Genomic DNA, 25,312 nt, shown 5'->3' on the forward strand with positions numbered 1-25,312 from the left:
CTCCTCTCTCCCTCCTCACCTCCAAATGCAACTCCCCTGCCTCATCCCAGCTCTGCAGCAGACTACCTATTGTGGCCTCTCCCCACTCTTTGCCACCATTCTCGGGGAACTAAGCAGAACCTGGGGAAATGCCACATTTTCTTCCCTCCTGTGGACCTCCTCAGGACACTCCAAGTCCACCCCGATTCCCAAGTGTTAGCTCCCAATATTGGACTCCTGCCTATGTCAAGTCTAGGGTCTAATCTGAGAAAATTCTGCCAGGCAACACATAGATATCATACTGTCTTAAGAAAAGGGGGACAGAAAGCAAGGAACAATAAATACACACACCCAACAAAAACAAGACCAAATATCAGCACGTAGAATTAGAATGTTCCCAACCCCTGATGCCTAGACACCAGTGTAAAAACACAATCAATAACAGCCAGGACAGTATGTCTAGAGAGCCCAGCAACCCTAGCACAGCATGCCCTGAATCTTCCAACATTGATGAAGCATATGTAAAAGTCATTAAAACAGCCACAATGAAATGATAGAGGCCCTTAAAGAAAAACAAATCCCTTAAAGAGTTCTATGAAATCACAATCAGTGGAAGGAAATGAATAAAACCATTCAAGATCTAACACTAAAGAAAGTCCCCTAGCCACACACTAGTCAAAACACTAAAAGAATAAACAGAATAAAGAAAGAGTATTAAATTAAAAACTTCAAGGAAATAAGACCAAGTAACATATAAATGCAGACCTATTAGAATTATACCCAAATTCTCATGGAGACTCTAAAAGCCAGTAGGGGCTGCACAGATGTTATACAGACTCTAAGAGACCACACATGCCAGCCCCACACTACTATACACAGAAAAATTCTCAATAACATTAGATGGACAAAGTAAGACATCCACTATAAAACCAAATTTAAGCAATATCTATCTACAAATCTAGCCCTACAGAAGGCACTAAAAGGAAAAATCCAGCCTAAAGAGGTCCACCACACCAAAGAAAACACAAGAAATAAATAATCCCAAACCAGCAAATCAAAACAGAGAAAACGTATATGCTCCCCCCCACACACCACAACAAAATAACAGGAATCAACAAGCGCTGCTCAATGATATCCCTCAACGTCGGTGGTCTTGATTTCCACTAACAAGACACAGACTAACAGAATGGATGGAAAAGCAGGATCTACACTTCTGCTGCATCCAAGAAACACACTGTAACATCAAGAATAGACATCACCATCACCTCAAGTTAAATTAAGAATGGAAAGGACCCGGGGGCTGGAGAGATGGCTCAGCAGTTAAGAGCATTGCCTGCTCTTCCAAAGGTCCTGAGTTCAATTCCCAGCAACCACATGGTGGCTCACAACTATCTGTAATGAGGTCTGGTGCCATCTTCTGGCCTACACACAGACAGAATATTGTATATATAATAGATAGATAGATAGATAGATAGATAGATAGATAGATAGATAGATAGATAGAGATAGATAGGTAGATAGATAAATGGATAAATAAACGAATGAATGAATGAATAAATGAATGGAAAGGACCCAAAAAAGTAAGCCATTTTAATATCTGACAAAATAGCCTTCAAACCAAAACTAATCAGAAGAGATCAAGGACATTACATATTCAAAGGAAAAATTCACCAAGAGGACACTGCAGTTCTAAACATTAATGCACTATATACCATGGCATCCAAGTTCGTAAAAGAAACACTACTATAGCCTAAATCACATATTGGCCCTCACACATTTTTGTGGGTAACTTCAATACCCCAGTCTCACCAATAGACAGGTCACACAGACAAAAACTAAACAGAGAAATGCTGGAGCTAACTGGTATCATAAACAAAACGGACCTACCTGATATTTACAGACTATTTCACCCAAACACCAATTATATACCTTCATCTCAGCACTTCAAGGAACATTCTTCAAAAATGACCACATACTCAGGCACAAAGCAAGTCTCAACAGATACTAGAAAACCAAAACAACACCATGCATCCTATCTGACCACCCTGGATTAAAACTAGGTATCTTTTTTGTTTGGTTGGTTATTTGGTTTGGTTTGGTTTTTCCAGTCAGGGTTTCTCTGTGTAGCAGTCCTGGCTATCCTGGAACTGACTCTGTAGATCAGGTTGGCCTCAAACTCACTGAGATCTACATGCTCCTGTCTCCCAAAGTACTTGGATTAAAGGCATGCACCACCACTGCCTGGCTTAAATCTGGGTATCAATGACAGAAACAACACAAAGTTTACAGACTCATGGAAACTGAACTCACTAATGAATGAAAAAAAATGGCTCAAGATAGAAATAAGAAAGAAATTAAAAACTTTTTGGAATTGAAAGAAAATGAAACGCAACATAACCAAACTATGGGACACAGCAAAAATAGTTAGTTCTAAGAAGCAAGTTTGTAATACCAAGTGCCTACATTAAAAAACAATTGAAGATATCTTATTCTAGTAATTTAATAGCATACCTGAAGATTCAGAACAAAAAGGAGAAATCACACCCAAAATGAATAGATAGCAAGAAATAATCAAACTCCAGGATGAACTCAATAAAATAAAATCACAAAAACCAATGAAACAAAAAGTTGGGTTTTTGAGAAAATCAATAAGACTGACTAACCTTATCTAAATTAACTAAAAGGTGGAAAGAGAATATCGAAATTAACAAAATTAGAAATGAAAAGAGGGACATAACAACAAACACTGAGAGAATCCAGAGAATCGTAAGGGCATGCTTTAGAAACCTGTACTCCATCAAACTGGAAAATCTAAAAGAAATGGATAATTTTCTCTATACCACTTACCAAAGTTATATCAATATCAGATAATCAATTTAATTAGACCTATAACCCCTAGTGAAATAGAAGCAGTCATTAAAAGTCTAGCAATCAAAAAGAAAGCCCAGGGTCTTTATTTTTTTCTGTTTTAACACAAAAATCTACCAAACTTTCAAAGAAAAGTTAATGTCAATATTCCTCAAATTATTCCACAAAATAAAAACATAAGGAATTCGCCCAATTTGTTTTATGAGGACACAGTTACCCCGATCCCTAAACCACACAAAGACACAACAAGAAAGAGGATTACAGACCAATTTTCCTTATGGATGTAGGTGCAAAAATTCTCAATAAAAATGCTTACAAACTGAATCCAAAAACAAATTTAAAAGTAGGCTTCATCCCAGAGATACAGGATGGCTCAACATATGAAAATCAGTAAATGAGCCAAGTGGTGGTGGCGAATACCTTTAGTCCCATCATTTGGAAGGCAGAGGCAGGCAGGTCTCTGTGAGTTTGAGGCCAGCCTGGTCTATAACAGCTAGCTCCAGGACAGACTCCAAAGTTACAGAGAAACCCTGTATCAAACAAAACAGAACAAAAAAATCAGTAAATGTATCTATCAAATAAACAACCCGAAAGACAAAACTACATGATCATCTCATTAGATACAGAAAAGACCTTTGACAAAATCCAACACTCTTCATGAAAAAGGTTCTGGAGAGATTAAGGAGATATACCTCAACCTAAAACAGCAAGCCCATAGCCAACATCAACTTAAATGAAGAGAAACTCAAAGCAATTCCACTAAACTCAGTAAAAAGACAAGGTTGTCCACTCTTTAACCATTCACTATAGTACTTGAAGTACTACCTAGAGCAGTAAGACAACTAACAAGGGGATAAAATTGGAAAGGAAGAAGTCAAAGTATCTTTATTTACAGATGATATAATAGTACACATAACTGACTCTAAAAATTTTTCTGGGAAACCCCTACAGCTAATAAACACTTTCAGCAAAGTAGCTAGATATGAAATGAACTGACAAAAATCAAAAGCCTTTTTATACAAATGACAAATGGACTGAGAAAGAAATCAGGGAAGCAACACCTTCCATAATAGCCTCAAATAACATGAAGTATCTTGGGACAACTAACTAAGCAAGTGAAAGACTTGTACGATAAAAATTTTAAGACACTGTCAGGCAGAGATGGAGCACGCCTTTAATCCCAGCACTTGGGAGGGAGAAGCAGGCAGATCTATGTGAGTTTGAGGCCAGCCTGTCTACAGAGTGAATTCCAGGACTGGCTCCATGGCGACTGAGAAACCCTGTCTCGAAAAACCAAACCAAAACAAAACCTTTAAGACACTAAAGAAATAAAATGGTGAATGAATGTATCAGAAGATGGAAAGATCTGCCATGCTCATAGATCAGTAAGAAGAACATAGTAAAAAATGCCCATCCTGTCATGAGCAATCCACAGATGCAATGCACTCCCCATCAAAATTTCAACACATTTCTTCATGGATCTTGAAAGGACAATTTTCAGCTTCATATGAAAACACATACAAAATACACATACAAAAATTAAAAAAAAAATAGGTTAGTTAAAATAATCCTGGACCGTAAAACTGCTGGATGATCACCATCCCTTATTTAAAACTGCACTACAGAGCAATAAAACAGCAAGGAACTGAAATAAACACAAACATGTTGATAAATGGAATCAAATTGAGGATCCAGACATAAATTCACATACCTACGGACACCTGATCTTTGATAAAGAAACCAGAAATACATGGGTGGGGGAGAGAGACAGGATCTTCATCAAATAGTGGTGGTTAACCTGGATGATTGCATGTAGAGGATTCCAAATAGACCCATACTTATCACCCTGCACAAAACTCAACTCCAGATTGATCAAACAGCTCAGTCAAGCAGAGCATGAGACTTACTCTCAGGGATGTGGGTTTATGCCCCACACTGGGCCCCAGGTGTAGGCGAGGGTAAGTGAGTCCATGAGAGCCCAAAATAAAAGCATATCAAATATTTATTGGGGAACACTCATGAGTAACAAGGTGAAGAGTCACCACTGTCCTCTGACCTGGAAGCAATGGAAGCTGCAACCAGATCTCCAATCACCATACAAGAGAGTAAGAGAGACCGTTCCTCTCCCTTATAAGAGATCATGTCAACACACAGAAGCCACCCTAATGCTGAGACCCCCCACCCACCCATGGTGTTTGCTGTGAAATTGTATTTCCTGGGAATATCAGAAGCTACACCCATAAAAATCTCATTAACATGACTGCTTAAATATGAGCTGAATAAGGACACAGGCATGCTAAAGGGGACACAGGGCCAGCCAGCCCTACACAAGGAACTATAGGGAACGCACAAATGCCGGGAGTGGAGAAACAGTTTTAGTCTTACTGAGGGAAGAGTACACCAATTGCTTATCCAATACCAAACGCTGAGCCCTGAAAACACACATACAAATAACATTATACTAAGTTAAAGTATGTGTGTTAGTTTCTTAGGTAGTTAACAGTATGATTCCTTAGGATTTTTTTTCACATATCCATACTATTATTTTGCTCTCCTTTCTCCCTGTGTATTTATCTCCCTTGAATCTAATTATAACCCTGAAAGCATACAGACAAGTAACATACAGACTGAGCAGGTTACATACATATATGCATGTAACAAAATTAATGAAAAATCCATCAATTTGAAAGGGAAAAAGGAGGTATATATGAGAGGGTTTGAAGAAAAAAAAGTAAAAGGAGAAATGATGTTTAATTGTTGCAAAATATTTAACTATGTAAAGATGTGTTGCATTTGTTTAATTATATGTAAAAATGTGTTGCTGTTTTACTTGATTAGTCTAACAAAAAGCTAAATGGCCAATAGCGAGAAAGAAGTATAGGAAGGCCTTGCAGTCAGGGAAATTAAGTGGGAGGAGGAATTTAGGCTTAAAAAGGAAGAAAGAAAAAGAGATACCAGGGAGAAACCAGTGGCCGGCCAGACACACAGAGGAAGCAGGAAAGCAGGACACACAGAAAGAAAGGTAAAACGCCCCAAGGAAAAATGCAGATGAATAGAAACAGGTTAAATTAAGTTAAAAGAGCTAGCGGGACAAGCCTAAGCTAAGACTAAGCACTTATAATTAATAATAAGCATTCATAATAAATTATTTGGGAGTTGGTTGGTGGTCCAAGGAAAATTCCAACTATACATAATACAATAAGTAAAATAAGGAAGTAGTTGTTTTTAATCTCACTTAATCCTCAGTGGCCTTCAGAAGTAGGCATAGAGAGCAAGCTTGTTAGGTTTTTGTGTCTATGACTACCAGCCTGGTGACTGTAGACTTCAACTTTTTAAACTTTGTACTAAAAAAAAAAATGTTTCAAGAAGTTCTTTGATAAGGAATGATTAGAGGGACTAGTATCTGAAAACTTGCTGTTTTTGTGGGGTTTTTTTAGCACCTGTAGAACATTAATCCTTTCTCACTTCAGTCTTCTAGAAAAAGAATCCAGGAATAGTTAATGCATAAGCAATAGCTATTATAATAGTCTTACTAATTGACCTTGTAATGACAAAATATGGGAGATCTTGGCCAAACAGAGATAATACTTCCAATTCAACTTTCTTAGCTAAGGTGATTTTGTATTTCTTCTATAGACCCTTCTCAAACTCACAGAGATCCCCCTGCCTCTGCCTCCTGAGTGCTGGGATTAAAGGAGTGCTCCATCACTGTCCCGCAAATTTTATATTTCTTTTTTTTTAATTTTTAATGATTTATTTAACTTTATGTACATTGGTGTGAAGGTGTCAGATCTCGTGGAACTGCATTTTCAGACAGTTGTGAGCTGCCATGTGGGTGCTGGGAATTGAACCCGGGTCCTCTGGAAGAGCAGGCAGTGCTCTTAACCGCTGAGCCATCTCTCCAGCCCCGGGGATATTCTAAAAAACAAAACAATAGCAAAGTCCATGGAAAACAACGGGGCACTGCTGCAAAAGTACTGGATTGTCTCAAACACAGATGAGTTAATCCGTCTCCCAGTAGGAAACTATGTACTTTTGCACGATGTTTGTACTTAACATTTCTTTTTCTTAAAAGAATGATGTTAAAAGTTAAAAACTAACATAAAAGGTAAGAAGTGAAAAAAAAAATGAAAGGCTAGGAAGGACCTGGGAATTAATATTCACAACTAAAATATTTTCATGTTGATAGATAAATTCTCAAATACAAGTATGTTCTGAATTTCTGAGCACATTAAGTATTATATTTGTTTTCTCAAGGACCAGTTCTTTAACCCTTCACTTGTCATAAAAATGCATTAATTTTTAAAAACCAAGAGGTAGGTATGGTGATGCAGACCTAGAATCTTAGCATCCAGGAAACTAAGGCAAAGTTGACCACAATTGAGATATCAGGGCCATCCTGGGTTGCATAGCAAGTTCAATGCCAGCCTAGGCTACTTAACAAGACTGTCTCAAAAATAAACAACAGAGCAAAGTCAGCATTTTAAAACTGAACTTACATTCCAAGTTCAAACTCTTCTGAGATGACAGAAAAATTATCTTTTTCTGAAACAAACATAAAACTACTTACAGTTCAGAAGTGGCTGCATACAAGAAATGTCAGACAAGAGAAAGCTGCTGTTTGGTGGTAGCAGGTACTTCTGTCCCATTAAAGTAATCATTCTGGAAAAGCTAGAGTTGTTTTCAATGACCTGTGACCATAAATCCAGCTCTATAACAGACATATCATCTTCTGTCAACGGGAGCGTCTGAAGATGCATGTCATCGAGGGAAGGCAAGTGCTTTGCCATCTCACATAATTCTGACAAGTTGCAAGCATCGAGTGGTAAAGGGAGGCGGCCACTATTTCCATGCTGGGTTTCGACAACTGGGCAGAGAACACCGCTTTTGAGACCTTCTTGGATTAACTGCGAGGATCCACCCAAAATCAGCTCTCTGATCTGTGAAAAAAAAAATTGTTTAAAGTACATTAAAATAATGCTGGTTTAAAATTATGTTCCAGGGGCTGGAAAGATGGCTCAGCAATTACGAGCAGTAGCTGTTCTTAAGGAGAATCTGGGTCAGTTCCCAGCTCCCACGCAGTGGCTCACAATCAGCTGTCAATCCAGTTCCAGTGCTCTATCACCCTCTTCTGGCCTCAGAGGGCACCCAAGCAACACACGATGCACAGACACGCATGCAGGCAAAACATCCACACACATAAAGTAAATTAGATTACAATTAAAATAAATTACCAAATAATTAAATTTGTGCTGTGCTTTGAATATCGTATTTCATTTATTAAAATCTACTCTTATTAAGCTCAGAGTTATTTTAGAGCATAATGAGACTATAAAGAGTGTTAAGAGACTACTTCTGAACTCTACGGAATGAAACACACCTCATAAACCTCCTATGACGTAATGTGACAATATATGTATACAAAATGCTGAAGCTTCGAGCCAAAACTAACTTTTCCTTGCTTAGGTTGTTTCTCTTAGATACCTGGCTGTGGTGATGAGAAAAATAACCACTGCTTATGCTCACTTAGGCTCTGCACAGACAAACCTCACAACGTTCATGTAGGACATGGGGACAAAGGGTACCTATCAACATAAAGCGCATGGTTTCCTTGTGGCAGGAACCAGAGTCCTTTGTCCTGGTCCAGACATTCTACATCTTCTGCAGCATCTATGAAACTTCATGGTAGGCTAACTTATATACTTCCTAAATCTCGGTCTTCACCATCCACATCTTCAGTACAGGAGAAATACTGACCTCAGACACTGCTCTAAACCCATCTTTGAAAACCCAACAGAAAGGGTAAAACAAGTAACACAAATTCTGCAGACAGTGAAGTTCTCAATGTTACACCTAGGAGCACTATATCTAACAGTTACAAAACATAATCTTCAACCCCGCATTATAAAGATAATATATATGCTGGGCAATGAAACAAAGCTCTACAGACTTAAAGGAACCAGAATTTATTTTTCTACCCCAAAGGATTTAAGTTAGAAATCAAGAATAAATTGATGATAAAATCAACCAAATGCAAATGAAATAGTTCTGTTCTAAATAATTCATGCAGGTCAAAGATAAAATCACAAGAGAGATGAGAAAATGTTTTTCTCACAATGGAAGTTAAATATAAAATATCAAGATACCTAGACTCACAATGAGATCCCATTTAATACCCATTAGGATGGCAATTACAAAACGAAACAGAATGCTTTGATGAAAACGTAGAAGAACTGGAATGCACTGTTGGTGGAAACACAAAAAGTGTGCAGCAGCTATGAAAAACAGGATGCCAGTTTCTGGGGGACAAACAATTCAATGTATAACTACTCCATGACTTCTACAGTAGTGATATGATAGTATCTACCAAATGTTCAAGCCAAGATAATTAAGGGGAAGGAGAACAAAAAAATGCATGTTTCCTCTCATGCAGAATGTAGACTTGATGATCTACGCATATATATATCATTATTTAAGCCTGTGTGTATATATGCATCATAAAGGAAGAAAGGGGACTACTTGGAGGGAGGAAGGGACTAACTAGAAGGGTTAAAAAGAGGGAGAAAAATAATGTTTATATATATAAAGTACAATTATATATATATAAAATTATATATTATATACTTATATAATTTATTTATATTTATATATTACTTATATAAATATATTTATTTATATATTTGTATATTTATATATTTATATATTAATTTCATATATATATATATATATGAAAATGTCATGATGAACCTCATCGTTTTCTAGGCTAACTAAAACAATTAAGTCAAAAAAATCAGCAATTCATCATAACACGAGACATGAAGCTATGATCATGGGAGCTGGCCCTCTGGAGACCCCTCCGTGCCACAGTCTACCTAGTGCTGTAGTGTACTTATTCTCCTGTTGAATCTGTGCCCAGGTTTCTTGCTGTTTTCAGAGGTTTGGAGGGTATTTCCCTCTAATAATTGTCAGCATTCTTTTCATATTTCTCTGAGCTATATATTTCATCTTTACATCATTTGCAATATTTAAAATACAAATTGTACAGACTTTTTAAAGGTTCTAATTCATTCTATGCATTTTTAGCAAATTTGACTCTGCAAAAGTACATTATCAAACTGATTTCATACATAAGACAGCCTCACTCTACCCACCCCATCCTTCCACCCATCACTGGTCCCCGTCTGTCCTCCAATGACCCTGTTTTCATATCATATATATATGGTCAAGAAACAGTCTATGTTCAACTGTTTATTGTTGAACCTAAATTTAACATATGAGAGAAATCATGCAAGAGTAAAAGCACTGCCACATTCTTAAAGAGCCTAACCAATAGCACAAGATTAATTCATCAACTGCCTAAGCTAATAGAAGCATATGTAGTGTTATAAAAATTGGCTTAAATTGTTCATTATTGAGAAAAAATGAACCACTTAAATTTGAATTCTGACCAAGACAATTGTTTTATTTCTAAGATATATTTTGTTCACTTTTATGCTACTTTATACTAACTTTCCCATATGATATATATATATATATATATATATATATATATATATATATAGTTTATTTGTTTGTTTCTGTTTTCTGAGACAGAGTTTCTCTGTGCAACAGTCCTAGCTGTCCTGGAACTAGCTCTTGTCGACCAGGCTGGCCTCGAACTCACACAGATCCATCTGCCTCTGCCTCCCGAGTGCTGCGATTAAAGGTGTGCATCACCACTTCCCAGCCTATTAATAAATATTTTATACCTACCTTTGTATGATATTCCATAGCATCCAATTCACCTTGATTGAAAGCCATACTTCTTTTACGCTTCTAAAGAGAAGGTGACAAGGAAAAAATAATGTTGCAGTCTATCGCAAAGCAGACATTTTGTAACCTATTAGATTTTATTATTTGTACTACATTTTTTAATATTGTATCTATTTTTTAAAGGTAAGAAGTTCCACTGAGATCAAAATAAGTGCAAAGAGTACAAGTACCCATGGGATATGAAGGAACTGTGATTCTTCTCAATTAATATGCATAAGGTAGAATTACTCTCAACTTTTTTTATTTCTGAACATGAACCATCTATAGACTATCAAAGACCAATGGTCAAGAGCACTGGTTGCTCTTACAAAAGATCCAGGTGTGGCTCAAAACCATCTATATCTCCAGCTGCAGTGGATCTGATGCCCTCTCCTGGTCTCAGCAGATATATACATGATGTACAGAAATATTTACAGACAAAACACTCAAACACATTAAATCGATTATTAAAAAAAAAACCTCAAAGGCATGTATGGCTCCTCAGGCTCCACTCTCACTGAACAGGTCTGCCAGACCGAAAATTAGCAGAGAAATAAGGGAACTAACAGATGTTATGACCCAAATGGACTCAACAGATATCTATAGAACATTCTACCGAAACACAAAACAATATACCTTCATCTCAGCACCTCATGGAACCTTCTCTAATATCAACCACAAATTCAGTCATAAATCTCAACAGACACACACACAAAAAAATAAATTGGAATAAATCCCTATATCTTATCAGATCACCAGGGCTTAAGCGAAATCAGAAACGAAAAGAGGGACATAACAACATAAACTGAGGAAATTCAGAGAATCATCAGGTCATACTTCAAAACCTATACTCCACAAAATTGGAAAATGTAAAGGAAATGGACAGTTTTCTGGATAAGTACCACATACCAAAACTAAATCAAGAACAGACAAACAATTTAAATAGACCTATAACCCCTAAGGAAATAGAAGTAGTCATTAAAAGTCTTCCAACCAAAAGTAGCACAGGACCAGATGGCTTCAGCATAGAATTCTGCCAGAATTTCAAAGAAGAGCTAATACCAATACTCCTCAATTGTTCCACAAAATAGGAACAGAAGGGACATAGCCAAACTACTGAGTCATGTGGCTAACATAGATAAGAATTATGGGTTAATATAAGCTACAAGAGCTAATAAGTAGCCTGAGCTAATGGGTCAATCAGTTTTATAACTTATGGAGATGTCTGTGTGATTTTCTTTGGGGCTTGCCAGTTGTGGGGTATCGGGCGGGACAGATACCCCAACGGGCAGGCCCTCATGTTACAGAATGGCGCCCACGTGGATAACTGCATCCACAGAAAGCCTGAGCAAGCTTGGAAAAGAATAGAGTAAAGCATGTTTTCTTGGTTGCAGCAATTTCCCGGGTCTGCTCTGCTTGTTAGAGGCAAGCAAGTGCTTTCATCTAAGAGAGGCTTCCTGACTCAGCTTTAGCTGCAAAACCTTGCAGCTCCTTTAAGAGGTCCTGCTACAAAACACTTAAACGGTGTTGATGAAAAGCTGAACGCTTGCTTTTCGGTTTTCAGCCGTAGCAGAAAAAAGCTGTGCCATTTTAAAATTTCTTTCGACTTTCTGGGTTGACCTGCCAGGGCAAACTCTGACTCCTTCAGGCAGTTGGTCTGACTACAAAACATTTAAATGTGGCAGAATGCTGCAGCTTGCTTGCTGCCAGGGACCTTAAAACGCCATAGAATTGTGGTGATAAACATGGCTACAGCTGGTACCTCCATCTTGAAGCTGGAATCCCAGAAAGCTAAGGAATGGGCTGGATCCAGCCATCAAAGCCACGGCTTTAATCCTCTCCATAAAGACTCATGTGGTCAAAAAAAGAGAGATATACAGTAAAGAGAGATTCAAAGACGAAAAAAAACCTCTAAATGGTTTACAGTGTGTTAAAAATATATACAGGCTAAAGGTTAAAGTCCTTAAAAATAAAAAAGAAAGAGAGTAGTTGGGTGTGGTGGTACACACCTTTAATCCCAACACTTGGGAGGCAGAGGTAGATTGACCTCTGTGACTTCAAGGTGTGGTAGCACACACCTTTAATCCCAAGACCTGGGATGCAGAGACAGATCTCTGTGAGTTCAAGGTGTTGTAGCACACACCTTTAATCCCAGTACTTGGGAAGCAGAGACAGTGGATCTCTGTGAGTTCAAGGACAGCCTGGTCTACAGAGGGAGTTCCAAGACAAAGATACACAGAGAACCTGTCTCAAAAAGCCAAAAGTTAAAAGTAAAAATAAAAGAAATACAGGTTAAAGTAAAGCCACATAAAGATGGAAAATACACAGAGAATCTTGATACTGTATGCTATTATGCTCTCTTTGAATTGTTTGAATGCTGAGGAAGGAGCAACAGCCGCTAAAATATATTTGCATATAAATGCTGCTGAATTAATCCAAGATAGGTATTTTGAAAATACCTTGACTTGAAAATTGAAGTCAAAAGGCCTGTTACTTTGGAGAAGAGACAGACTAAAGTCTCATGCGATAGCCAGCTTTATCCCAAGCATCAGACAGTTGATAGATACCCTAGGGTTCTGAAGAGTCACCTGAGTAAAGTATACAATCACAAGGACCAGCCAAACGAGGTGGACAAGCCCTGGTATAGAGACACATAAACAAATAACAATAGCCAGTTCTAATGAATGCTCTGAAGTAAACTCACTCCTATCTGCTATATCTGAGAGGGCCCCAAAAACACATTCCAAGGACAATTCCGTGTTTTTGAATAATCTGAGGAAACAAGGCTCATATCTTGTTCTGTGGGTGTTTTCTCACAAGCACTCAGAATTCTCACTTCACTCCATCCTTGGCCCATGTTCCAACACAATTCTGCACAAAGAGTGCTGTTTCTTTTATAGACAATGTACGTCTGAGGCCATTGTTTACACTCTTTGTGCATTTATTTATGTTTTCACACATTTCGCACTGGGGGAAGGGTGCACAGCCACGACACCCGTGTGAAAGTTAGAAGACGATTTGGGGGAGTCAACGCTCTCCTCCCAAGTGGGCCCTGCTGACCAAACTCAGATCATGAGGCCCTGCAGCAAGCCTCTCTCCCTGTTGAGCTACATCACTCCAGGCCTCGACTTACTTTTTGAAACATGCAATGTGTTGTTCTAGAATGGCAGAATGGCAGGAAATAAAATTAAAGGTAGGTGACAGCAAATGCTTATAACCTCAGCTCTTGGCGAATGGAGGCGGGATGATAAGAAATTTCTCATCCTCGGCCACAGTGGGTATGCTAACACCTTCTCGCATTGATCTTTATACTTAGAAAATGAGAAGATATTTGAAATACTGGAACTAAAATTTTGTTTCATGAAAAAAAAAAAAGCTTAACACTTCCTACCTTGCCAATAGAAATGGAGACGTCTTGCTTGGCGCCAGTCACTAAATCCTCATTCTGGCCACTCTGCTGGCCTTCTTTGTGAACAGCTGAAGTGATGTGAGGTTTGCTGACATTAAAGAGCTCAGGTCGGAAAGCATAGTTTTGGGTGATCATTTCATTGGCTGGCACTGCAGTAGAGTCAGGAGTAGAGCATGTAGTAGGAGCTCCAGAAGGAGATGCGCCATCCATCTGAAGAGAATCCAGGTCGACAGAAGAAGTGGGCTTGTTTCTACTGCAGGAAGGCTCTTGATGCTGCTGAATTTGATAGTTGACCTTGTTAATGAAAGAAAGATGATCCAGTAGCCACCCAGGTGGCAAACGGTGCAGCACAGACATTCTCTTAAAAAAACCAGAACTAAGAATCAGAACTGGGTCTGGGAGCGAAGTTCAGTGTGGGGCTGCTGGGTTTGATAGCCAGTGCTGTAACAACAAAAACAAAGAAAAAAAATTTAGAATCAGGTTCCTTTCTTCCGTTGCCTTCCATGGTCCGGTTTTGGTCCTTGGATTGAGGCACTAGTTCACATCATCCAAGTATTCAAGACATGAGTGTCCCGTCGAGTCAAAGAATGGTAATTACCTCTAAAAGGCTGCTCCAGCTAAACAAAGTGCAATATGAACAGTACATCGGAAGGGCACACCTAACTAGTCTGCTAAGACAGAACTTCACGATTGAGTCTAGAGCAAAACTAGCTAGCTTGTTAGGTCAGAACTTCAGGATTAAAGGTCTATAACTACAGTCTGTTTGAGCCACCCTCCAGTGACTAGGTTCATCAGAACTACTTTATCTTCACATAAAATACATCTTACATTTCTGGATATGGCTTATTTAATTACAATGTAGTGGAAACTTTAAGAGGGCGCTGAAGAAGAAATAAGTGAATGTAACAGCTAGTAATAATATAGTTTATAATCAATTTTCTTATGAAATTGACCGTGAACTAGTTTTTGCTTGTCAGTTTTTAAAGACGGGGTCTTACATGGTGAATCCCTGGTTGGCACAGGGATCTGCCCGTCTCTGCCTCCAGCATGAACCCACTTTATTTCACTGAGCTTCAAAACTTATCTTTTTTGTTTGGCTGGGTTCTTTTGAGATAGTGTCTTACTATGTTGCTCTGGCTGTCCTGGAACTCACTATGTGAACCAGGCTGGCCTGGAAATCAGAGATTCCCCCTGCCCCTGCCTCCCGAGTGCTGGAATTAAAGGCGTTCGCAACAATGCCCGACCAAAGTCCTTTTTATGTCCTACTGTCATTAGTTCGGAGAACTAAATGAGATAATCCGCATGAACTGCTGCTGACAGTGTCTGAAACATAACAGCGGGTAACACATCTGTTGACACTCGTGATGGGGATTCAGGCGATACCTGTGATTTTGGTTTCCCCCTCCGCCGTGACGTGAGCTGAGGAGACACAGTGATGGCTAGGAAAGATTGAAACTCAAAAGGGCTGCTAGGGACAAAACTACAATTCTAGCTAGAGGCACAACAGCTCCGAGACTCAGAAATCTAAGCTTTTGCCCTAGGCCTTCCCACCACTGTCTGGGAACTGGCAATGCCTGCTTGTACTTCCTCTCTGGGAGAGGAGAATCCACAGCACTTGGAGCACCCTGCAGCTACTTATTCTAACCACTCTTCCTGATCTACCAGAGGGTTAGTAGAGCTCCACCACATTCAGCAGCATCTTCTACCGTCAGAAAGGGACACGCTCCCTCCCAGACTCTCGCCTTGGAAACAGCACTCATCTAAACCTGGTCCTGAGAGACATACTTACAGAGTCAAAGAAAACCCTCGCTTCCCTAGTCCATGGGCGCAGCCATGTTGCTGTACGGAATTGAGACTCCAGGAGAGATCGGGCCGCTCCTTGTCGACGTCGCTTTCGTCCTAGGTTCCAGTTTAGAGGATAGAGCCAGACTGCTCTCCGGACGAAGACACCGGCTACTAAAAGCCGGGGATCCTGGTGCGCCGCCGAGCGACCAACACACACGCACTTCCGGCCAATGAGACTGGCGCGGAGGAAACGCGTAGGCGTACTCGCCGCAGGCGTTCTGACGTCACTCGGGCGGGGATTTTAAAATCCAAACGGCTGTTAGTTGGCGTTGGCGGGTGTTTTCGCCCGCAGTTGTGCTGTTTGCAGGAAGTTGGGCGCTGGGTCTCGTCAAGAAGCACAAATCTCGTCAAGAAGAGGAGAGAAAGGTAACTGCTGACATGGGGTTAACTCCGTTCCTGCTAAGAGACTCTGCGGCGTCAGAGACCTGGGGCGGCGTCTGCCAGGCTCTGCGTTCAGGGATCAGTAAGTTTGTGCGGGCAGCGCCTGGAGAGGGAAAAGAGGATGCTGATTGCTGGCCGAGGTGTGGGGCGGGGTGGGCGGACTGCCAGGGAGGAGCAGGTTGGAACGCTGCGTTCGCGTGGTAATGCTGTATCTGAAAAGCCGTGTAAGGAGAAAAAGTCTGGGAAACTGAAGTCTTGAGAATAAAATCTAAGTGGAATGTAAGCAGCCGAACAAGGAGGGATGTGGCTCAGTGCACAGCCTATCGTGCTAAAGGGCCCAGCTCAAATAAACAATAAAGTGGGCGTTAGTATTTGGGCATCTGCATTGGCCTGCCTGCCCTTAGAGTCCTGACAGCATACGGCCTCACCTGTAGCCACCAAGAGCACTTCTGTGCATATTTGCTATGTTTCCTTGTAAAAGGTGGGTCTACCCTACCCACCCCCTTCTCCCAGTCTCCACCTCCGTCTCTTCCCCGCCACTCTTGTCCCAAGGGACTAGTCTCTGCCTGCCCCCTGTGCCTCCTCTGCCCCTTCTCTCTCATCTTCCAATAAACCTCCTATGTGAACCTTATTGCATGGCGTGACTTCTCTTCGCTGCTTTTATTATTATTGTATTATTATTATTTATTATTATTATTATTACTACAGCGAGTTCTGTCTCACCCTCGAAGGAAGCCAGGGCAGGACCTGAAAAGACTGAGTGACTAGCGTCTAGCCCTGCAGAGACGAAGACAGGGTCCGACATAGGCATGCTTATGATACTAAAATGTTTTGAGAATGGAAGCAGCCTCTACATTATGTTGTGGGCCGGATTGCTTATCTTTACTGAAAGGGAGATTAGAACCAGAAAGACAATAGTGGGTATTAACTGAGAAACACAGGGTTAAACATAAAGCAAGAAAAGTAGACATTAGCAAAACAGAATGACTCCTGTTTTTGAAGCCAAAGGAAACATTTTGAGGAGAGCTAAGGAGCCTGAGATTTATGTCAAGCAGCCTGTGAGTTACCATTGAAATAGACATGAGAGATAGCAGTGATGTACTCAGGGATAACGTACAGAAATTTTGCAATCATGGAATGTGGGAATCGTATATGCTCGTTTTTGCATTGCCTTGTTTGAGTGTATTGAATACTTGAAGCTGCATAGGTGTTATCTGTAGTGAGGACTTAAGTATACATGAAAAACAAATACAGCTCACAGGGAAAATACTATCGTAAAGGAGCAGACTTAGTTACTCTTCTACTTGAGAATAAAAGTCATAATTGTTGCTTAATGAAGCACTTGCATCTGGAACATTTTTCTGATATTGAAATCATGAATTAGGTTCTAAGCATGAAGCGCAGTTCCGTTTCCACCGGTGGTGCTGGCCGCCTCTCCATACAGGAACTGAGATCCCAGGACCTCGATAAGCCAGGCATATACACCCCTCAAACGTAAGTGCTCCCACTGTGGGTCTCAGCTGCTCACTTACTGTCTAGGGCGAGGCAGATGTCAGAAAGGGTTAGTACAAAAGGCTAAGTGATGTTCTAATCTTGTCTCTTCCCAGCAGTGCCTGATTGGGGTCATTGAAATCTAAAAGTGGACGTGATGCTAGATGGCTTGGTTCGTCTCATTGTTTACTAGGCTTGCTATAAAAGGATTGTTGACACCCTTCCAATACTCCTTGTTTTCCTCTTTTACTTTATAATTAACTGTTTAAGCAGGCAGTGTGTTATAACTTAATTTACTAAGATGTTTCCAACTACTAAAGGTAGTAATGAAATCAAAGCAATTTTATTTGTTTTGATGGTAAGCTATAAAATTATTTCAAGTTTGGAGGGACTAGGGTGTACAAATGCTCTTATAGCTGAGTGTGGTCACACACACCTGTAATCCTGGTATTCAAGAGACTCCAAGAGGAAGAAGACTGAATGTGAGTTCAAGGCCAGTGTGGGCCATAGAGTAGTTCCCCAGCCCACAGAGCAAGACATAGTTCACAAAGCGACCAACCAAAGAAATTGTAATCATAAACATTAGTTTTTCACACAGAGTGTTGCTCTTCCAGTTAACAGAAAGCTATTTCTAACCTACTGTGTACTCATATTAGCATAACGTCTATATATAAGTTACTTAATCAGCCATTCTGAAAAATTCAAACATAGCTGTCAACCTATAATCATTTTATATTTTCCTTAAAATTATTATCCATATATAAACAAATTTTAAAACTAAAAACACATAAATTAAAACTTTTAACATTTTAAAATTTTCCTGTCTTTTTGCTCATTCCAGTGAAAACAACTACCAAACACTTCTGTGATCTTGAAAATTTGTTATTGGTAGGGGAAAGAGGTTAACATGTTTCCAAAATTACTTGAAATGGTCTTTTTGTATTTGCTTTAAAGTTTTTTTCTGTTTTCCTTTGAAGCAAAGGGAGAGCAACCTTTGGAAAGCCAAGCACAAGCAAACCTGCATCTGAAAGAAAAGTCTCGATATTTGGTAAAAGGTAACAAGTTTTTAATTTTATTTAATGAATAGATTCTTAAAACTGCATTGATTCCCTAGAGACAATATGTGTGTGTGTGTGTGTGTGTGTGTGTGTGTGTGTGTGTGTGTGTGTGTGTGTGTGTGTAGAGAGAGAGAGAGGGTGTAAAGATGCTTTCAAGACAAACGTTAGGACCCAATTTTCCTGTTTTAGTAGTTAAGATTCTAGGTGATATGATGTTTGGTGATCAGACCACAGTTCCATCATCCTAAGGTGATGCTCAAGTCTGTGCCGTGTTCTGTACCTAGTTCTCAGAAACTGTAGAATCAAATGGTGAAAGTGGAGCCATCTCTAGTTCAACATTTGTCTCTTTTACTTCCCGAAGGTTAAGAATAACTTCAAAGAGCTTTGGTTTTACTGTCTAAGTCTGTCAGAATTAATTATATTAGAAATTAAACTAAGAAAATGTCAATATAAACTCAATTTAAAATAACAATCTCATTATGTGGTTTCAAAAATAAAATGGTTTTATTTATTTATTTGCTTGTTTGTTTGTTTGGTTTGGTTTTTGGAGACAGGGTTTCTCTATGTAGCTCTAGCTTTCCTGGAACTCATTCTATAGACCAAGCTAGCATTGAACTTTGAGATCTACCTGTCTGTGCCTCCCCTCCCAAGTGCTCGGATTAAAGGTGTGTACCACCACTGCCTACAATGCTTTTAATTTAAAAAAAATTTCTGGGTGAGCAAGATGGCTCAGCAGGTAAAGGCACTTATTACCAAGACCAAACACCTGCTTTCGATCCCCAGACCTACGTGGTAGAAGAGAACCTACCTGCTTCAGGTGTCCTCTGACCACCAGCTGCTGCTGTCTTTCTTTCTCTCTGACACACACACACACACACACACACACACACACAAAAATAAATAAATGTAATGAAATTAAAACATTTCCAATGCAAATTCATTGGGCAGAAAAGATGGTCTCCCACTTTTAGAGTCAGATCCCTTCAATAGCTGACTAATGAAAGACGGTTAGAATCTATGTCTGCTGCTGCATTCAGACTGTCCTAGCAGCCAGTCTCTAGGAAGCAATCTACGCATGAAAGAATGAGGGTGGGAAGAAAAACAGCATCTTAGTTTTGCTGTAGTGATACCTAGATACACCTTGGAGAACTTTTTCTAGACTATGATCAGCAGTTGTCTGGATTGGAGGTGGGGAAGTTTGATACAGATTGACAGGAAGCAGCCTGTTATTTGTATGGCTCGGGGTATGACCTCACCTTTTTGTACTTTGAATCCCTTGTGTATAAGAATGGAGATAGGTTGAGTGGTGGTGCACGCATTTAATTAGGCAGAGGCAGTCTATCTCTGGGTTTGGTGCCAGCCTGGTCTACAGACAAATTCCAAGACAACCAGAGCTACACAGCTCTGGTTTTTTTTCTTCCCCCCCCCCCCCCCAAAAAAAAAAAAAGAAGAAGAAAAAGAAAGGAAAAGAGTGGAGATAATGGGAGATGGCTCAGTGGTTTGGAGCCGTTCCTATTCTACGAGAGGACCCTAATTTAGTTCCCAGTACCCACACTGGGCAGGTCACAACCCCCTGTAACTCCCACTCCAGGGGAATCCAATGCCGCTCTTGTGACCTCCATAGGCACTCACATGCATGTGTGGTTATGTATATACAGACACAATATACATAAATAAAATAGATCTAATGGAGAAAATTGGAGTAGTTCTGAATATTTATTGAGTGATCATATAGGTCAACTGTTCTTAAGTTCTTCATGCATATTAACTCTTGATACTCAGAGACCCAATTTTCCCTTAAGGCATAATGGTAAACAAGGGAGTACAAGCAAGGGGGCAGTTATAGGGGCTTAAATAGAGAGGAAAGTGTTTAGGTTAGTGTACAGGCTTGTAGACTACTTGGTACAGAAGATCTATGGGTCTGGAACACACCTTTAAGGATAATGTGTGTGTAGATAGTGTGTAGATAATGTCATGCACAAGGAAATTTGGTTTGTTATTTGTGATGCTGAGGATTGAGCACAGAGCACTTCACAAGCTGAACAAAACACTCACGGAGATGTCTCCCCATCCCAGAGTATGTTTTATTCCCCCCGCCCCCGCATTTTGTGCCTAAAACTGCTGCAACCTCGTGGTATTCTCTCCCTCTGCTTTAAATAATACATTGTATTTAGTTATTTAGAAATTAAAGGCTAATGTTTGACGTTGTTGTTACAAAGTGTGTGTGTGTGATGGATAGCCTTGAAACAATGCAGACTTGAACACAGAAGGAAATGTTTTTGATTGCCTTCTTAAAATATCCTTCTAGGACTAGTGGGCATTCATCCAGAAATAGTCAGCTTGGTATATTTTCCAGTTCTGAAAAAATCAAGGATCCAAGACCACTTAATGATAAAGCATTCATTCAGCAATGTATTCGACAGCTCTATGAGGTATTCTATAATTTAAATTGTCTGAATTGTGTGTTTTTGCTATCAACATGTTTCTAATCCAAAACTTTCAATACTTCATAAAAATGATTGTAGTTTCTTACAGAAAATGGTTATGTATATAGTGTATCCATGAAGTCTCTTCAAGCCCCATCAACTAAAGATTTCCTTAAGATCTTTGCCTTTCTGTATGGCTTCCTATGCCCATCATATGATCTTCCTGACACAAAATTTGAAGAAGAGGTTCCAAGAATTTTTAAAGACCTTGGGTATGTAATATTTTTATTAGTCTAAGATCGTATCAGAACACAGAAGAAACACATAAGTTTGTGAATCCTTTGAATTAGTAGGTTCACTTTTAGGATGATCACTGTGAACAGTATGTGTAGGAAGCACTGAAAAGAAAGGAAAATTGATAGATTGTAGCATGTTCAACTCTTTTTGTTCCTGTAACAAAACACCAATGCTTGGTAATTGGTAAATATAGGAGTTATTGAGCTAAAGAGATGGCTCAGTGGTTAAGAGTACTGGCTGCTCTTCCAGAGGACTCAGGTTAGATTCTCAGCACCCATATGGTGCCTCACAGTCATATACAATGATTCCTCTTTTGACCTCCACAGCCACCAGGCACACACATGTTATGCATATTTGTAGGCAAAACATCCATATACATAAATTAAATATATAATGCACATATATATTTATGTAATATATATATATATATTGTAGATTACTTGGTACAGAAGATCTATGAGCTTATATAAACACACCATATATTTATACATACACGCACACATGCACTCACGCATGGAAGTGTGACTGGCTTACTCATGGTTATAAAGGATGGAAAGCCCTAAAGCATGGCATCAGCATGTATTCAGCCTCTAATAAGGAAGGGCCTTCTTGGTGGGTCATGACTTGCCAGAAGGTACCATATAGCAAGAAGGAGCATGTGTGTCAGAAAAGGATTACCTTCATAACAAGGCCATGTCTTCAAACACCCATTTATATTGGAATAGATTCATTCATAGGTCTCTCACCTGGCAGAAGTCTCGTGTCTTTATATCATTAGTATCTGACTCTGGGGACTAAGTTCCCAACATGAATTCTGCAGAATAAACATTCAAACCATAGCAGTCCATTATAACAGAAGTTTAGGTGATATATAGCTCAAACAATGAGGAATATAAAGTACAGCCTGGTATGGTGGTAGGCCTTTAATCCCAGAACTCCAAAGGCCGAGGCAAGTATATCCTCTGAATTCAAGGCTACCCTGGTCTACATGATGAATACCAAGCCAGCCAAAGCTACTCAGTTAGTCCCGGTCTCAAGAAAACATAAAGTGCAGCCTGGTTACCACAATTTATAGTGGCAAAACCATAGCAGTAATGTCTGAGGAAAACAATGAGATTGTCTTATTTTGATTTCCTGATACTTGCATAAAACTAATGGAGGGGGCTGGAGAGATGGCTCAGAGGTTAAGAGCATTGCCTGCTCTTCCAGAGGACCTGAGTTCAATTCCCAGCAACCACATGGTGGCTCACAACCATCTGTCATGAGGTGCCCTCTTCTGCTGTGTGGGTATACATGCCAGCAGCACATTGTATGCATAAGAAATAAATAAATTTTTTTTAAAAAATCTAATGGAGGGAAGAGTTTGTTACATTAATCATCAAGGGAAGTAAGGGCAGAAACTCAAGCAGGAACAGAGGTGGGAACTATGAAGCCAAGCTGTTTACTGACTAGTTCTCCATAGCTTGCTCAGCTTGCTGTCTCCTACAGTCCAGTACTACCTACTCGGGTGGCACTGCCCACAGTGGACTAGCCCTCTCTCGTCAGTCATGAGTTAAGGAAGTGCTCTATAGATATGCCCACGGGCCAGCCTAATGGAGACATTTCCTTTATTGAGGTTCCGTCTTTCCAGATGACTCTCGTTTGTGTCTGGTTGACAAAGCTAACCAGCAGAGATGAAGTTTAAAAGCATTATAAATAAAGACAAGCACAGATCAGACGTGGTGCTGCACACCTGTGATCCCAACACTTGGGGCAACTGAGGAAGGAAAGCTGTTTGTTTGGAGACACAGGGATGGAAGTAGGTTTAGTGACAGATAATCACTAATGTGTAATAGAAGTACATTGAATGTAGGAAAATGAAAAGTTTTTTTGGAGAATCCTTCTATACTCAGCTGTTAAACACCGTGCAAAGTAATCTGTGGAATGTGAATAAATACACAAAAATCGTTGATGATCTTCAATCAGATCTTCAGAGTAGACTCAAATATCTTCACAGCAGATGTATGTGCAGCTTTAAAATACACCTTTACTGTAGCCTTTATGCTCGCTAACATGGTTGCTCCTTATCTTCCCGTTTCTCATAGGTATCCCTTTGCACTGTCCAAGAGCTCCCTGTATGCAGTGGGAGCCCCTCACACCTGGCCTCACATCGTGGCAGCCTTGGTATGGCTGATAGACTGCATCAAGGTATTTGATTGATAGTTTAAATCTTACCTTTAAACGTTTAGTTTTTGTTTTGTTTTTCCTCACAAAGATTTTCTATTTCTCTCCCAATCTGACTTTTGCAACCTGTCTCAAAACCTGCTTCTGCTTTCAAAGCACGTTTGATTTGAAGTTCTTCAAACTGTTAGTGTAAGAATGGTGAGCGGGGAGAAGCTCTGCTTGACACATTGTTTTCCTGAAAACAGAGTTAAGAAAAAATGAGCCCATCGAAATTCGTTTTCTCCTTTTTTTTTTAAATGAAATCAGTATTAATCACAACAAAATAGAGAAATATAGAATGACTATTCTCCCAACTTACAGGTAACTTTTAAGTCATTTTCTTTGGATATAGTTTTATTTGGTTTTGTGGTATTAGGAGTTGAGCCATGGGTGGCTCTACCATTGATGTGCACTTCAGCCCTGGATATAGGTTTCAAAGTCCTGTTTACTCTAAAAATGTGTACAGTCATGTGTCATATGCTGATGTTCAGTCATTGATGGATGGCATGGAGGTCCCATAAGATTATCACAGATATGAACTAATTTCTGTCACTTAGTGATGGAGCCATTGCAAAATTGCTCATCTCTGGTGATGCTGATATAAACCTGTGCTGCAGCCATATAAAAGTATAGCACATAAGTTAATGTTGCCTAACATGTTTACCCTACTTACTTTAGAGTGTACTACATTTTTAAACAAATAATTTTTACTGTTAAACAGTGCCATGTAAATCTGTAGCAGCCTCTTTTTTCTACATACTAACAAGTTTTCCTCCAAGGAAACTTACAGCAATTAAAAATACTCACCCTCCAGATGTGATGGCACACCCTTTAGTCCTAGCACTCGGGACAGAGGCAGGCAGATCTGAGTTCAGAACAGCCTGGTCTACGCAGAGAAAGCCTGTTTCTACACAGCCATGTGTGAGCATTGCATGCCTATGGAGAGGCATTACTGTTTCAAGCTCTACCTTTGTGGAAACTTTAAAGCTGTTTGTTTTCTTAGTTTTACATCTCCCTATGTGCTTTTGCTATTAATTTGAAACTTTTTTTCTTTGCTTGGTTGGTTGGTTTTTCTGAGAGTGAATCTCACCATGTTGCCTAGTCTGTACTCTGGGGTCAAATAATCTTCCCGCTGCAATCTGGTAAATAGCTGGAACTACAGGTATGTGCCACTGCATCCAGCTTTTAATCCAGCATTTAATTTGAACCTTTTTGTATGAAATCCCTTTTGTCTCAAACTGAGCCAATGATTTGGGAAGGGGTATTGTTGGGTTTGTTTTGGCTTTGTTATCAGGTTGCTTTGCCTTTGAGAAAGGAATGGCCGGGATATGGAGAGTGGATGTTTTGGTTCACCATTTTGGAACAGACACCGTATTTCACTGGTAGTCTTAAAATCTTTCCACCTCAAACTGCCAAGTAACTGGGACCACCAGTCCTTGGTACTATATTCAGGTTTTGGTTTGGTTTGGTTTTTTGGACTTCACGTTCCCTAGGTTTATGTTCCCCCATAATTAGTGTTTGAGCCTCTTTTATTCTGTGTAAGCACTCTTCACCTGAACCACACT

The 25,312-nt window shown here is 39.6% G+C and overlaps 2 protein-coding genes across 11 annotated transcripts in view; one reads left to right on the forward strand and one right to left on the reverse strand.

Moving 5' to 3' along the window:
- The window catches only part of Mettl4 (methyltransferase 4, N6-adenosine), a 31,111-nt gene extending 15,052 nt beyond the window's left edge, over positions 1–16,059 (reverse strand). For 8 of the 9 annotated variants that reach the window (XR_005283767.1, XR_005283768.1, XR_005283765.1 and 5 more), the window contains exons 1-4: positions 15,837–16,059; positions 14,030–14,488; positions 10,600–10,662; positions 7,418–7,787 (exon numbers count right to left, since the gene is read on the reverse strand). Coding sequence is in view for 5 of the 9 variants with exons in the window: in XM_038315460.1 (XP_038171388.1) it covers positions 7,418–7,787; positions 10,600–10,662; positions 14,030–14,404 (808 nt within the window). In the remaining 4 variants the exon portion in view is untranslated. Of the gene's footprint in view, positions 1–7,417; positions 7,788–10,599; positions 10,663–14,029; positions 14,489–15,430; positions 15,817–15,836 lie in introns of those variants that run through there. The other variant, XM_038315457.1, reaches the window with a different exon arrangement.
- A 4-nt stretch (positions 16,060–16,063) lies between these two features.
- The window catches only part of Ndc80 (NDC80 kinetochore complex component), a 38,883-nt gene continuing 29,634 nt past the window's right edge, over positions 16,064–25,312 (forward strand). Inside the window, exons 1-6 of one of the 2 annotated variants that reach the window (XM_038315455.1) lie at positions 16,064–16,258; positions 17,658–17,767; positions 18,742–18,819; positions 21,131–21,254; positions 21,348–21,520; positions 23,630–23,732. In XM_038315455.1, the coding sequence (XP_038171383.1) occupies positions 17,667–17,767; positions 18,742–18,819; positions 21,131–21,254; positions 21,348–21,520; positions 23,630–23,732 (579 nt within the window). In that variant the 5' untranslated portion in view covers positions 16,064–16,258; positions 17,658–17,666. Of the gene's footprint in view, positions 16,259–17,558; positions 17,768–18,741; positions 18,820–21,130; positions 21,255–21,347; positions 21,521–23,629; positions 23,733–25,312 lie in introns of those variants that run through there. The other variant, XM_042054286.1, reaches the window with a different exon arrangement.

This window comes from Arvicola amphibius, chromosome 18 (assembly GCF_903992535.2).
Source record: "Arvicola amphibius chromosome 18, mArvAmp1.2, whole genome shotgun sequence".
In the NCBI taxonomy this organism is placed as follows: domain Eukaryota; kingdom Metazoa; phylum Chordata; class Mammalia; order Rodentia; family Cricetidae; genus Arvicola; species Arvicola amphibius.